Below are 15,839 nucleotides of genomic sequence, written 5' to 3'. Positions count from 1 at the left end.
AGTAATGCATAAGGGGCCATATTTTCAAGTCAAATTTGCAAAGAAGGTTGTACAAAATTGCAGTCAGGTAAAAATTGCAGCTTAAGCCTTATACAATCTAATTTGTAAATTTCTAGCTTTAAACTTTTAAGTTTAAATTTTGAAATGAGACTAATATTTTTTTGTCTTCTTTTTTTCAAAATTCAGATAGATGGTAGCAAATGTTTGGGCCTTCAACCAAAAACCTTCAACAAATCACCATCCACATTTTGAGCCAGCCAAGTAGCGCTTCTAGATGTGAGCGCAACTGGAGCATGTTTGAGCACATCCACTCGAAATGGCTTAACAAGTTGTCTATGCAGAAAATGAATAGGCTAGTCTTTGTGCATTACAACCTGCGCATTAGGATCGGGGAGATTTTGGATAGTGACACCTCTCTGATTACTCTAAAGGAGGTTGATCCAATGTCTGAGTGGATCACTGAGGCTACTGATCCTGTCTTTGATGATGAGGACCTACAGTGGCTTGACCAAGCAGATAGAGAGGGCCAAGCTGAGGCTAAGGCTATGGTAGCAGAGGACCAGAGAGCTCCAGTTGTTCCTAGTGGCACCTCACAGGCATTGGCAGAGCCAAAGGCAAAGACTACAGTTGATCCTAGAGGCACCTCATAGGCTGATGCTATGGCTACTCAAACATCCAGGACCTACCTTAGACGCCTTACTAAGAGGCATTTTATAGATTATACTGAGCCTGAGGTTGAGGCTGAAATTGGGGATGAGGATGACAATGACGATGAGGATGATAATGAGGACTCCGACTAGGAGCCATAGCTGTAGACTCATAGTCTTGTTTTAACTTTTTGTTTAACTTAATCTATGATCAGAATTTGGAACATTTGATGATAACTATTGATTCATTGAATCTTGATGTGTTGGATTTCATAATACATAATACATATTACATATACATTTTGATGGGTTGCATGGATTTATCATTTTATATATGATTCTATGTTTTACTTTTATAATATTTCCTTCAAGCTTCAGCTACTGTTTAAACTTTAAACTTTAATTACTAGTAATATAGTATTTAGCAATTTACCTTTGTAATATTGTACTTATGTAATCGATGATGTTTGACTTTTAAGTTTTAACTTTTAAGTTTTAACTTTTAACTTTAAGTATGTGCATTATGATCAAATTATCTTCTATTTAATGATGTTATTGTGTCTTTACGCTTTATTCAATAATGGGTGCATGGAATGTTCTTTAAATCTTAAAAACTCTCAAAATTTTGAGGTTTTTTCACTTTGTCGAGTCCACCGCCAAGTCATTTTTGAGTCCGAGCTGGGTCACGAGTCAAGTTACCCTTGCCGAGTCCGAGCCGAGTCCGAGTCTCGTTACTTTGGGTTTTTCTAGTGCTATCATGAAATGGACTTTTGGTGTTTTTACCCAGAATGCACCCTTTGCATATGTTTGAAAGGTCTTTAAACTAGTAACCATCTTCTCCATAGTTGATAAGGTTTTGAAATTTAGATATCTTAAACTTTTGTGCCATATTTCATTTATGTTTACAGCTTCATGAATTAAAGCTTGAATAGGTCGACTAGGTTCTAAATTTAATTCATACAAATACCCTTTTCTCTGACCAATCAACTTCGCTTTCTTAATTGAGGAGTTCTTAGCCCAGGTTATTACTTTACCATCCATGAATGCAACATTATGTCCATCATCTTTAAATGTTGTGACCAAGATTAGATTTATTTTTATTCTTGGTACATAGAGTACTCCTTTGAGAAGAAGAGACTTTCCTGATTTTAGTTTCAAGGTGCAATTTCCAATTCCTTCGACGGAATGTGTTGAATTATCACCGATGGTGACTTCGCCATTAACCTTTTCTAATATAGAGTCTAGTGCTTCTTTGTATCCTATTATATGTCTAAATGATCCACTATCAATTGCCCATGCTTTACTTGAGACTTCATTTGATAGTGACGAATACAATATACGATTCTCGAGATAATAGTTATCTTCTTCCATAGTAACATTTGTACAGTTCACTTGTTGTTTAGAATTCTCAGGGCAATTAGATCTATAGTGTCCAAACTTTTCACATTTGAAGCACTTTATTTTCGATAGATCTTTCTTAGATTTGTCATTCTTTTGATTACCCCTTTCCTTCTAGAAATGCTTCTTGCCTTTATAGGAGTTTGTATTAAGAACATGAAGTTCTTCATCTTCCGTTTTCAATTTCCCTCCTTTTTTTAGTTTTCTGGATTCTTCCTGAAGACAATCTCCCTTAAGTCTATTGAAGTCAGAAAATTTATCTCTGGCACTTACTCCTTGAGCGAAAGTTTCCCATGAATCTGGTAATCCGTCTATAACCAATAGTGTTAGTTCTGTGTCACTAATGATGGTTCCTATACTTGCAAGTTCATCTCTTAGGCTGGCAACTCTTAGGAAGTAAGAATTCATCGATTCTCCCTTCTTTATTTGTATGTAATTTAGTTACCTTTTTAGTGCTAGAACTCTGGTTGCATTGTTAACCTCAAATGCATTTAGTAGTGCATTCATCATAGAAAATGTTGTCTGATGTTTTGTTAGCATAGGTACGATATCATTTTTCACTCCATCTAATATGATCTGAATGGTTTTCCTATTTCCTTTACTGTGGAGAGATTTATGAGGTTGAACTGGAGGTTGTTTGGATGCTGCATCAACAAATTGTTTTACATCATTTTCTTCAAGAATCATCATGATTCTAAATTTCCAAGCATCAAAGTGTTCTTTCTCATCAAACCTATCCTCGGGTCTGATTGTGTATGCCATTGAAGATAGGAAAATGATGCTAGATATATATAAGGTCTGATTACTTAATTTGCGGAGCCTAGGTTCGACTACCAGAGCTCTGATACCATGTAAAGTTTCTGCAAATTCTGTTATAAAAATCAGACTTTCTAATAACCTACAACTGCTGTAGATAATCTTCTTTATTTCTAAATGTAGGAGTTATCAAAATGTTGAATGTTGTTCTGAATTTAATTGTCTCTACAATAAATTTGTATGAGGTAGTATTGCTTGAGGAGCAGACTTGTGATTATTGTGTCCTCAAACTACAATAATACCTACCTTTTATACCATGACCAAAGGGCATGTCCATCAAAGATACATGACCACCTCTAGGTCAGCTCATACTCCACTTCTAAAAATTGGCGACAATGGAGATGATTAAACATAAACTAACATAGTTGTTAAGTTATAGTTAGTATTAACATTAACATATACCAAGAATCGCCGCCCATCCTTTCGTGAAGTGTAAGATATATAATGCCTTAAATGGTATTAGAAGGAAGAAGACTATGGTGCAGTCTGCACTCTCAGACCAATATGTTATCACCGTTATAAACTTAACAATATACATTATTGTTATTGCTAATCATCATTTCCTATATATACTTATCCATGTCAATAATATATATTATTGTATATAATACATATATATATTACTATATATAATAAATATATTATATTATATACAGACATACATACATATATATATTGTTATACATATTATAATTATTCATGTTAATATCATATTATTTAAATGATGATTACACCATAGAGACATGTCTCCTCTCATATTTATATGAGATTCAAATCTACATTTGGACATCATCAATAACAATGGCTATGATTCTACATTTGCAGAAACGATTTTAGAAATTAACATTGCGGCACTCTGAGCTCAAGGCTGATGTCCATTTGAGCTCAACGTAACCCAAATTGAAAGTCCCCCCAAATCCAATAAAAAGTCCTCTGCAAAAACTAGATCTGAAAAAAAAAGGCCAAACCTCTCATAAAGTGAACAGAAGCATGAAAGTCTAGTGCTTTGATACTATGTCTTAGTTGATAAAATCTCAACCCACAACTCCCAAGAATCACTTGCATGCAGACACCTATCACAGAAAGGGAGAAGCAAATCTATGGAGACTCTAATTCAAATATCCATGATAGAGGAGACATTCTTGATGTCCAATAGAGAAATTGCTATTCAAACAAAAAGTGTTAATTATAAAGAGAGATCCATCCTCTAAAAGAGATCAAAACCCTAAAAGGTAACTAACCTAGGTTGCATGATAATAATTAATAAAAAGATTTAATTATTATATGCCTAAAATTTAGCTTAAGAAAACTAAAGATAATAATAAGACAATACCTTATTACTCTAACATCTGTTTTTCCTTATTACTCGCTAATTTTATTAAGTTCACAACTGTGATTACTTTGCATATTCTCAAACTTTGTCAATGCTTTTTTTCTTGACTCCTAGATATTCTTCATTGATCACATTACTCCCTTGATTCAGAAAGCGATGTAGCAGTCTATTCATTGGTTTCTTCAACAAAAAGCATTCAAGAAAAAGTAAACATGAGATGTATCACACATGAAGACACTTTTTTTCATCCAGCTATCACATAGCCTTATTACTCAGCTGTTTACATCCTATATTTCCTCTTCAAAAAACCCACAAATTCTTCACAGAAATCTCAAACTGTTCCATTTTAGAAATCCCAGTCTCTCCTCCTTTAGATAGTAATTAAAAAGAAATTAGAGTTTGGTTTTGGATTTCAGATGTTGGTAGTGGGGTACATTTTTTTCAGACTTTAGGGCTTTGGCAGACAATAGGTAAGTTTTTCTGCTTTTATTTATCCATGTTTTTTTTCCTTAGAAGTTCAGGGACATCCTTGGAGACACCTGGAGATGGCTAGAGTTGTCATAACATCTCCCAGCATACCAGAACTTGTACCTACTTTCAGAGATCAGGAGATGTATCTTGCAGTAACAGAGCATTATATCTTTAAATAGTTTACTTACTTGAAGTTCGCAGATGAATAGAACACTTTAGCTTTCAAAAGTCATCCCCATTATTGGTTGAGTTGACAAGTAGCAATTCCCAAAGAATATATGTCTTTATAAGCTTTAGACCATGAGATAAGCTGCCAGGTTACTATATTTTAAGCAAATCTTGACTCTTGCAATGAAAGAAGCTGCACAATTTCTGTGCAAGGGTATCCTCAGCATTTCAGCAAATTGTACCAGGCAGCTGATTGCTCAAGTATAGTCCAGACTAACTTGCCTGTAATAGCTGTTGAAAATCAAATGATACAACTTTTTTCCCATGCAACAAAAAGTAGCTTACCTTTGGAATGTGTAATCTTACACTTAAAACTTTATGTTCCATTTCTAAAGAAAGAACCACTGAAAACAGCATAAGCAGGGCCAAACACATATGATTTGGAATGGCATATAAAACTGAGTACCCAGCTGTATTATGCCAGAAAGAGTTAGGGAGTTATTAGCAGTGTTACAGAGGGACTCACACCCCCTTCCCAAACCTCAGAGTACCCATCCCCAAGTACCCCCACCTCCGCCATTCCACAGCCAAGCTGCCACTGGAATGGGGACTTGGATTGCTATCTGAATTTTGATTTTTCAATGTTACTATTGGGTATGTAATATGTTACTATGTTGAATGTTCAATGGTTCTGATTCATGTTGCAATTTTTCTATGTTCAAGTATTTTAGTTTGGTATGTTTTACTGAAACATCATTTCATAACAAGCATTTCAAGTGCTATATGTATACTATACAACACCCCTCCCTGCCCCTTCCTCCCCTTGCCGCCTTCCACCATCCCCCCACCATCCCAAAAATGAGGCCCATTTTCCCCCGTCCCAGAAACTCGTCCCGGTGTACCCCAGTACTGGTGTTACATTGGTTATTAGCAATCAAAAAGTTAAGCCAAAGAAATGACTCTTCATAGTATGTTGCTTATTTTAAGTACTTTTCTGTCAGAAAATTTCAGTATACTGCTGTATCTTTTGTCTTTACAATATTGAGTAGCAAACAGGATGGGACATGAACCTCCTAGCTTATTCTGCTACAAATCATTATAGACTAATAGCATTAAACAGGTCAAATTTTTACCTGCTTTAAGATTAATTTAACCTCTCTTTAACTGAATTCCTACTCACCAATTAATACTACTGTCCCAAATTTACTGAATTTTAGTTTTATAATGAGAAAATCTAGATTTTAGCAAGTGCATAACCCCATACAGTTATAGACAGAGAAATAAAATTCAAGCATTTAATTTTAATTGACAAATCAAATATCCATTTTTTTATGACTAAACACTGTATGACATTAACTCATTAGTTGCACTTATAGACCATGGTACTTTAAGGCCTACAGATAGGTGGAATGTTACATCTAGAAATCTGGAACTAACCCTAACACTGTATACGGCACATGGCATGAAACAAGCCAGTGTGCCCACAGTGGATGAGTTCATTTTGGATATAGATTTAGCCTTAGGTAAGTTGCCAATTCTGGTATGGTATGTAATGTCCCCATTTTTAGCAGGTTCCTGCAGTTCACTTAGTAAGTTGCCAATTCTGGTATGGTACCAGGTATGGTTACAGGTACGGTTATGCAAGTGAGGCAAAAATATTTCTTGGGTATGGTACATTTAGGCGCTGTGTATGTGTGTCTCTATATGTATGTATATGTGTGTGTGTATATACAAAAAAAAACTAAAAAACATTTAATAGTATGATACTTCATCATTGAGAAATGCCAAAAGCCAAAATGGTAGTGATAAAGATAAACATAAAATAATTAAAATGCCACTTGATAGTTCAGAATTTCAATATTATGACTTATGTCATATAATATATATCAAATATGTCTAGGTTCGCAATTCAAATGAAAATCGCTACAATTAAAAACTTGAAATAAATACAATCACAAATGTTAATTGTTTTCAAGTTCAAAAAATGTTAAAAAACAATATGCTCTGGGCAGCCAATACCTTTTGGGTACGCCCAAGGAGCACAACAGATGTATGGGTTCCCTATGGGGACATGGAACCTGGGGTAACCAGGGTGCTCCCTAGGAGTACTCTTGGACCAACCCACACTAGGACACTTCCAAACTGACTATGGGGCCTGAAATGGGAGAACCCGGTAACCTAGAGATTTAGTTTAAGCAGTTAATGCTCCTAGGATGTAATGCATACAGCTCTTCTCCTCAACAAGATAACAGCTATCAAATCAATCAAGTGAATTTTCTTTCCCAGTACAGCTTATTTGTAATATTAGTTATCAACCATACAACTTCATCTGTGCCTTAGTATTGGCTGCTACTAATTTCTTACAGGTTAGATTGCATGTAAAAGTGCCAGTGAAGAGGTTTGAACTAGCAAATGTGGCACTGTTTTATGCTGAAACATGCCTTATGCCATAAATCAAAGCTTTCTATTGATAGATCAATGTTCAAATGCAGCATCTAAGCAATTTTTCATTTTTTCTTTAATGTGTATTTGGCTGATTCAGAATTTACCTATAATGCTGTGCCTCTACATGATGAGCTCCACCTGTTGCTTGTGTATTACCAGCATGAACACTCTGCATTCTCAGCAATGTCACTGGTAGATTTTGAACTTCTTTCTTGCAGACATCACAGGTCTTGTTTCCCTTTATGCTAAACCATTTTATTGCACACTCTTCATGTGCCAGTGCAAGATCCCCCTTGCAGTTGCATTCCATTTTAAGAGTTTCCCCTCCTTCACAAAGTTCAACAAGGCAAATTCTGCAAACAGCATCTTCTTCGGGAATATCTTCACCACCATCTTCAGAACCTGTTGAATATGATAGAGCTGAGTATAGAATGTATCCCATGACTCCAATATATCATCAAATGAAATTAATCTCTTCACAAATGGAAACACCTAGATGAATAAAGATGAAAATGTTTAGTAGAAAGAATCATGGGAAAAGAGCAATGTTTAATTAAGCCTAAATAGAGATTAGTTTCACTATTATACTATTCTAGACAGCACTTTAGTAACAAACAAAATAATTAATAGAAAACAGCTTAATATGAAAAAGGTACCGGTATCTTTTGCAGAAGCCTCCTTTGAGATTGCAAATGCTCCATCTTCAGTGTTACGAGGAGTGACGAGTGTCACACGGATAATGGCACCCGAGGAATCCACTCTCCTCAAATTCCCTGTTTTATTATTATTAGCGGGCATTGATAGTGACCGAGAAAAATTTCCCTTGTCGATTGTCCTCTGTCGGAAGATGAAATGAGGTAAGAACAGTTAATTACAACCTAGAAAGCAAGGCTTACGGGTGGACCAGAACATTATAAAACAGATATCATCATAAAATGGAAAATAATGTGCAGAACATTATGAATTCTGTCAAGTCAAATCATAAGTAATATGACAGTCCAAAAGAAAGAATGTAGAATATATATCCTTCATTCATACAAGAATCTCATTGTAAGCAATCCACAATGTGCCCTAACCCATCCCCAACAATCACTTTTAAAAATTTGTTTTCTTCACGAAATAAACTTGAAAATGTTACTCTTTCCTTTGCAAAAGAGATTTTTTTCTTTATAATTCTTTGTTAGGCAATCCTAATTTTACTTTATCTCTCATTATTTTTTAAGTTATTTTCCTCTACAACATAATTGATTTCTTATGCCGATTGACTGTAAGAGATGAATGTATGTTAAAATATTCCTAAAATGTGATAGAAACAATTTGTAGTTACTGCAGCAAGAAAAATGCAGGTGCATTATAGCAAAGCAAGGGAAATTATGACAAAACACGTAGAGAATACATTGTGTTTCATCTCACACATTCAATAAAGAGAGCAAGGAACTACTTTGCATGGATAAACTGATTGTTTGAGTGGCTATACTAGTATTCATCTTAGTCAAAATTAGGATCAGCTGTTTCCAATTATCCTCTGGTTGGCAAGTTGTGTTCAAGTATACAACAGTATACAAATCAATCTAAATTTTCATGTAGATCTGTTGCCTTACTATTTTCATTGTGATCCAATTTTTCCCTCCAGTCTAATAATTGCATTATGGTTCTGCTGATGACTGTTTTATGACCACACCAACATTGAGTAAAGTGTCTAAGGACACTCTATCGTCTCTTGAGAGAAGGCACCACATATGCTAAAACTGCAAAAAGATCATTGAGGTGACTCAAGGCTCCTAATTGCAAACTTGCATCTTCGTGTAGATGTCTCTTTTGGCTTGATGTCTGCTGGTAATCCAAGGGAATTTAAGCTATTCACTCTAGCTTTACCAACTTTTCTCTATGTATGATATGGCAATATAGGTGCTTGATCCTAATTCTAGCAAGAACTTGAAATAAATTGCAAATAGATTAAGGGTTTGAGATTTTATTCTAATCCTAGAATGCAAGAGATAGTGAATGCCTTCATGAAGTCTACAAGACTTAGCTTGTCATCAACTTCCACCAAGATAGTGCAATCTTCTAAGGTCAATGATAGATATTCACATCATTAATAACAACATCAACTCCATCAACATGATGCATATCAATGAGTAAAAACTGAAGTTCAAGCTTATGTTAAGTTCTACTTGACCATGCAACACGATTTGCAATCAGCAAACTATAAGTAGTATGGATTTTGCAAGTTTCAGAAAGTTTCATTCAACTAAAGTACATAAAGCAAGTTCTAAAGTAAACTTGAGAATTCAAAGAACAATACACTCCACAATCTTCACTAAATCACCAAAATTCAATGATTTATTTCAATTATGGCAGCATCACAGTGACAATTCTTTGGAAGACTCCCTCACAAATGAGTGGAGGGTTTATATAGAAGTCTGAATCACATTCAACAGCCCATATTGATTTGAAACCAATGGCCAAGATCCTCCCAACATAGCCCTAACTATGGTTGCTACAAACATTAAACATATAGTATCAAATACAATGCAGCAAAATGCCTAGTCATCTGACAATTCATCATCTAGAATGTGTATGCCTTTATCCTTCTCCCTTCTAGAAAAATCGATAAACCTAGAGACCACTTCATCAAATTCCTCAGATGAAATACTTGATAAACTGTTATGCTGCATTTCAATTATCGATTATCCTTCCATTCAAGTATCAAGAATGTTGTCCTAATCTGATGTATGGTTTTGCACATCATTGACGGAGACCATGAGAGAAACAAGACAATCCAATTGACATTTCTTCATGAATTCCATTCCGTGAAAGTAGACTGATTTTAATCCTTCAACTCAGTTCACTAGAAACATCAACATCTTGACTCAATACCTCCTTGATAGATATAAGGATCTTCAAATGTATGCCAAGGATGGGTTCTTCAATTTCAAGGCAATCTCCTTGTAACATACAAGTGATATGCATATAAAATGTATCATTTACCCTCCAATAGTGTTCCTTTTCATGAAGTTGAAGTTGAGGATAGAAATCATATATGTTGAGCTATCCCCTCTTGTTCTCTACTTCACCCTTGCACATCAAACTTGTGTGCATGATATTCCTTGCTAACAAATAAATCATGTCAGAGCTCTCTCTCTAAGTTCCTCTACTCAATGTTAGCATTTTTGTCCAATTTATCATCACCATTCCAACTAAGATCTCTTCTATAAGTAAAACATCTAATTCTCAAAGAGTGCCCTTGAGGAGTTCCCATGACATTGTTCAACTGGAAGACCATATTGCTGTATTCATCCTTGAAGCTTGTTGGGTGGATATTTTGCAAATGACAATTTTGTATAAGTTATGTTGCAAAACAGGAGTACCAACCAGTGTGTGAGATGGAGTCTCTCCTACCTTAGAGGGAAGGCTCCCTCTTCTCATTGTTCCTTGGATCAACTTTAGGTAAGCAAGAAATTTAGAGATACTTATAGAGGGTGTTATCGATATTCTTTCCTTTTGTTTCAAGAAAGAATCTACTTACTTGTAGAGTGGGTAATGGACAAGATGGATTTCTTAACTACACTTCTATCTTAAAATTGGAAATAGTGATACCGATAAACTCACACCAACTCACAGGCTGATTGAATGCATACCTGCTTAGATCTATGTCTATTTCTTCTATTCTATGAAAATAAATCACTACTATTGGGGCACATAAACTTCCAAAAGTAGCTAATTTCTAAACACTAAGCCTATAAGCTATACTTGTTCACAGACATAAAAGTAACTTAATTCTAATAACTTGCATGAATATGAGACAGCAATACAAACTACAATCACAGCTTCCAATTTGTATCACAATAATTGCTTCCAGTCGTAGCTTCGAATTCAATCGCTTCTCGTACTCACTTTGCTCCAAATACACAGAAGATTAACATGAATTAAAGATAGCAAACACAAATTACAATCACAACTTCCAATTTGAGCAACCAAATTTGCTTCCAGACACAAAGTCAAAACAAATTGCTCTTTATATTCACTTTTCTTTCAAATTGTACAACAAATCACAGTTATGCTTGCACAAAAATGGCAAAGCTCTCTTGCATATAAAAAGGATGATTATTTACAATGAAGGGCACTCCTTTATATAGGCAAAAGGAGTGAGAGAAAAATGGAGAAAACGGTGAGAGAAAATCAACCACCTTGACTAAGTCAAACAAGAAAGAAGACTTATTCAATTACATGACTAAAGGCACGTGTAATTTGAGTTCATGCAAATCAATTACAAGCAACATGTCTTTTGAGCAAAATGATGAAAATGTTGGACCTATCAAGAATTCCTGTATTCTGAGCCACTATATTCACTCTGAAGGGCTGGAACTGGGCCTGATATGTCCCATATCTAGTAGTTCCTTAATCGTCTTCTCTATCTCTTCCTTGTAATGCCTGGGGTGACAATAAGGAGTGGTAATGACGGGTTTGGGGCCCTCCTCTAGCTCAATGATATGCTCAAATCCTCTATCTGGTGGAATACTTGGGGATAAATCCTCAAATACCCTCCTATGCTTGTCAAGCACCATTTGGATATCACAATGGTGTTGTTGTCTTGTATCTTGTGTCTCCTTAGAAGAGATGAAACACTGTGTCGCCCATTCGATATCATCGTGCCGCAAAATGGTTTCCATCCTGTGAGTTGTTATCAACCTGGGTCCACTATCTGGTATGGCCTTTAAGACTATCAACCAATCACCTTGTAAGAATTCCAACTACATTGTCTCGTGATCAAATGTGTACCTGCGGAGAGTCCTTAACCACTGTATACCCAAAATGGCATCCAACCCATCCAAATCAACAACATAAAAATCAGTCTCTAAAAGATAATCATCAAACTATATCTGAAGACTGGATTCTTTCTCTATGCAACTCAAAACTTCCCCACCTGCTACCTTCACTTCGAACTCGGGTATGCCGACTATTTGCAATCCTCTCTCAGATACCATCTGTGTGCCAATGAAATTATGGGATGCTCCTATATCCAAAAGAAAAACAATGCATTGTCCTCTAACAACACCCTTCACCCTGAAAGGATGCCATGCTAGATCACTAGAAAGGGTGGCTATAACAGGAGGTTGTTCAATAGTGGCTTTCTTCTTTCTATCTTTAAAGGGTTGCTCCTCAACCTCTTCCTCCTCGCTGTCCTCAACATCACTACCTTCCTGCTACTCTCCTTCATCCTCTGAAAGAACCTCGACATAGTGAATCTTGCCTTTACCAAGGCATCTGTGATCAAGAGTCCAAGGTTCCCTACAAGTGAAGCACAATTTCTTCCTCCTAAGTTCATTACGTGTCTCAAAATCCAATATGGGAGGATTTGGTTTTTGCTGGTTTCTATTCCCTTGGGACGATGTAGACCCTATATAGGGTTTCTTTGGAGGCCGCAGTAACGAAGAAGGTGAATCCAAATCATGGACGATCTTAATCACATCATCTAAGGTGTTTGGTTTAAGGACCTTAACCAAACTCCTAAATCTATCTTGTAACCCTTCTGTGAACATCACGTTACGTTGTTCTATCATATTCAGTACCATCACTGATATCCGTTGAAACTCATCAACGAAGTTATCCAAGGACCCACTCTGTCATAACTGAGCCAAATCCCTGTAATAAACTTCAATATCCTTCCTGTCAAAACGAGTAATCAGCTTGGAGCTAAAAATCTCATATAAAATTATGAGGCCATGATCCTAGGTGACTAAACCATGATGCCACCAATCATACGCTGCTCCCTCAAGGTGCATTGTAGCAAATCCAATGGCTTCTGTCTCTGCCATGGGCTTGAGTGTCAAGTAGGTATCAAGCTTGTGAGTCCAAGCTTTAGCAGATGTCTTACTACTGCCATCAAAGGTAGGGAGAGTTAACTTGTTCATAGCATGCTTTAGGTCTCTATTTGGTGCTCTAGGTCTCCTATCTTGCTGCTGTCTATCTACCTCCCTTTTCAAATTTAGGTACTAGACAAAGGTCAAATTTTGTTTAATAGGATCGGAAAACAAATCTCATTCATCATACATTGCCATAACATTGTCCGGTAGTAATTTTGGTGTTGCTAGTGGAGCTGCCTCTTCTTCTGCATTATACACTGGCATTAAAGACCTGTCAGTGTTACGTGTGGGAGCTCTAACAGCTCGGGGTGATCCGGCTACACTATTTCCTCCATTGTGATGGCTCAAGGCTCTCCTATTAACAAGAGCTAACTGCTGCATATTAATTGGAAGTTGTTGAAGTGCATCAACTATGTTATTCTGCCCATCTCTGATAGCTGACAATGTTTCCTATACTTCCCTATCCTGTTCAGTTTCATTATGTGCCATTTGAATGTTGTTTACCTGTTCTGTCTATCCAAAATGATCAACCTGTTTAGTTTGTTCAGTTTGTTCACCTGTTCCAAATATTAATTCCTCATCCACTGAATAACTATCTTCAATCTCAAAATGTTCTGAAGAATCTCCTTGTTCCGTCTGTAGATGACTGAATTTATAATGTCTTTTACTCATTCTCAACTGTCATTTTTGGATAAAAAATCAGTCTGCAAATATTCTATTTTTTCCCACAAGATGGCAGGTCGTGTGGCTCTAATACCACTGTAATAATCTGGAGTAGTTATAACCAAATATTCCTTGTTTGGGGTGTAAGGTATTTTGTTAAACAGTTAGCTTGCAAACCATGTTTTCAGTAAAAATAAGATTTTTCTTCCATAATTGTCACTCCAAATTAACTTAATGAAAAAGTAATTAATCAGTCACCATAGTCAGCAATTCTCAGGCCCAAAAAATCACATCTAATCATAAAAAAATTGCAATTAAGTGTTTGAAGATGTGTGAAAATTTTCTGCCAGGAAAACCTAAACAGCACCAAATGAAAGTCTTCTTTTTCTATCTAATGCCACCACGCAACCTCTGAATGACATATCTGTAGTTGACTTGGGAGTCTATTGTAGACAAGGATTAAATAATTTGTTTTCCATGGGAGTCATTTGCCAAGGATTGAATTGTTTGTTTTTCATGGGAGCCATATAGATAAAATTGTTTGTTTGTTGTTTACATGAGAGTCTAGCTGCTTTCAGCTTCTTGTTTGCATTTGTGGTGAGTCAAAAGTCCATCGACTCCAGTCTCCAATCAAATTTTTGTCAGGTTGGGAATTAATTTTTCATGATTATTTTTATGTTTTTGTTTTAATATGCGGTATATATTAGCTAAAAAATGGCAGATGTTAGCTGTAAATTTTTGCCTGTTGATGTTTCATTTATCATGCAAATACTCGTCTGTTATGCAGTAAAAAATTATACAGTGAGCTAACAGTTTTGCAAATATCATGCGGAGTCAGTCGTGATCATTTATAATTTTACATATCAACATCAGAAATATGTCAATTATGATAAATTGTAAGTTTTGTAACTATAGTTAGCAAAATGAAGATAATATCAGTTGCATTATAGCCTTTTGCCTACAGGAGTTATAGAAATGCATTAAGCCTTTAGAAGATAATCGCAAGATAAGAGAGGATTGTTAATTAGCCAACTTAAGCTCTCATACTTCTCTTGGAATGGACCTGAGTTAGCACCCATAACATTTCAGGAAATCTACAAATCTAAATTTTAATTTTGCCAAAACTAGAGGTGTTTAAAATCCCATTCTGTGTTTGAACTTTTCTTCAAACCTTTTAAGGATGTCCTTTTATTTAGATCTCAGGTAATGCAATTGCTAAACTTTAGAAATTTGAATTTTCTACTGATAATTTTGTAGATGTGAAACTCTCTTCTCATGTTTCCTTTAGACCTTGTGTTCCTGGATAAAATTGACTAGTTTACCACTAAACTTTAGAAATTTGGATTTTCTACTTATAATTTTGTAGATGTGAAAGTCTCTTCTCATGTTTCCTTTAGACCTTGTGTTCCTGGATAAAATTGACTAGTTTATCACTAAGTACCCTTTTCTGTCAATTAAATCAACCGAGGCCTAGCATGCCATTGCCTAATTTTGAGTTTTTGGAACTTTGCACTTAGTTTATAGGTTGACTTTGTACAGAGTCACAAACTATATTGCAATTGACATTTGACAATTGTCTCCATCTAGTTATCTTTTATGCTATTGTCGTATGTTCTGTGAAATGAAATCAGCAAATATAATTATTAAAATTATAAATGATGAAAATCTATTTTTTACAATCTACTAGTTAAACTCTATATTTTTATTTACTCTCAATTATCTATGATGTGGAAACGCCCCTTAATTTTTTTAATTTCTTTTTAAATTAATGTTTTACTTCAAGTTTTTTCCCATTTTTTCCCTGATTTTTTTCAAAAAAACCTACTCTTTTGGTTTGTCAATTTTTCCCAAAATGATTTTCACTTCTATGGTTTAAACCAATGTAAAGAGATAAGAGCAGAAAAGATGTTTACTGCTCAACAGTATATAACATTTGCACGTGAGCTGCAAAGTGCAAACATCAGAAAAAAAACTACCTCCTTGGGCAAAAATGTGTGCTTTTTCCTTTCTTTCCATTCTGGGTCCATCCCT

The 15,839-nt window shown here is 35.5% G+C and overlaps 1 protein-coding gene across 3 annotated transcripts in view; it reads right to left on the bottom strand.

Moving 5' to 3' along the window:
* LOC149528623 (uncharacterized) overlaps positions 1–15,839 on the bottom strand; it is a 74,167-nt gene that overhangs the window by 18,188 nt on the left and 40,140 nt on the right. For all 3 annotated transcript variants that reach the window (XM_089808538.1, XM_089808537.1, XM_089808539.1), the window contains exons 5-6: positions 7,935–8,115; positions 7,383–7,680 (exon numbers count right to left, since the gene is read on the bottom strand). In XM_089808538.1, the coding sequence (XP_089664664.1) occupies positions 7,383–7,680; positions 7,935–8,115 (479 nt within the window). The remainder of the gene's footprint in view (positions 1–7,382; positions 7,681–7,934; positions 8,116–15,839) is intronic.

Source organism: Cupressus sempervirens, chromosome 11 (assembly GCF_028749045.1).
Source record: "Cupressus sempervirens isolate cs-2001-9-10 chromosome 11, ASM2874904v1, whole genome shotgun sequence".
NCBI lineage: Eukaryota > Viridiplantae > Streptophyta > Pinopsida > Cupressales > Cupressaceae > Cupressus > Cupressus sempervirens.
Note: the sequence above shows the minus strand (reverse complement) of the source record. Positions and strands in the feature narration are given on the sequence as shown.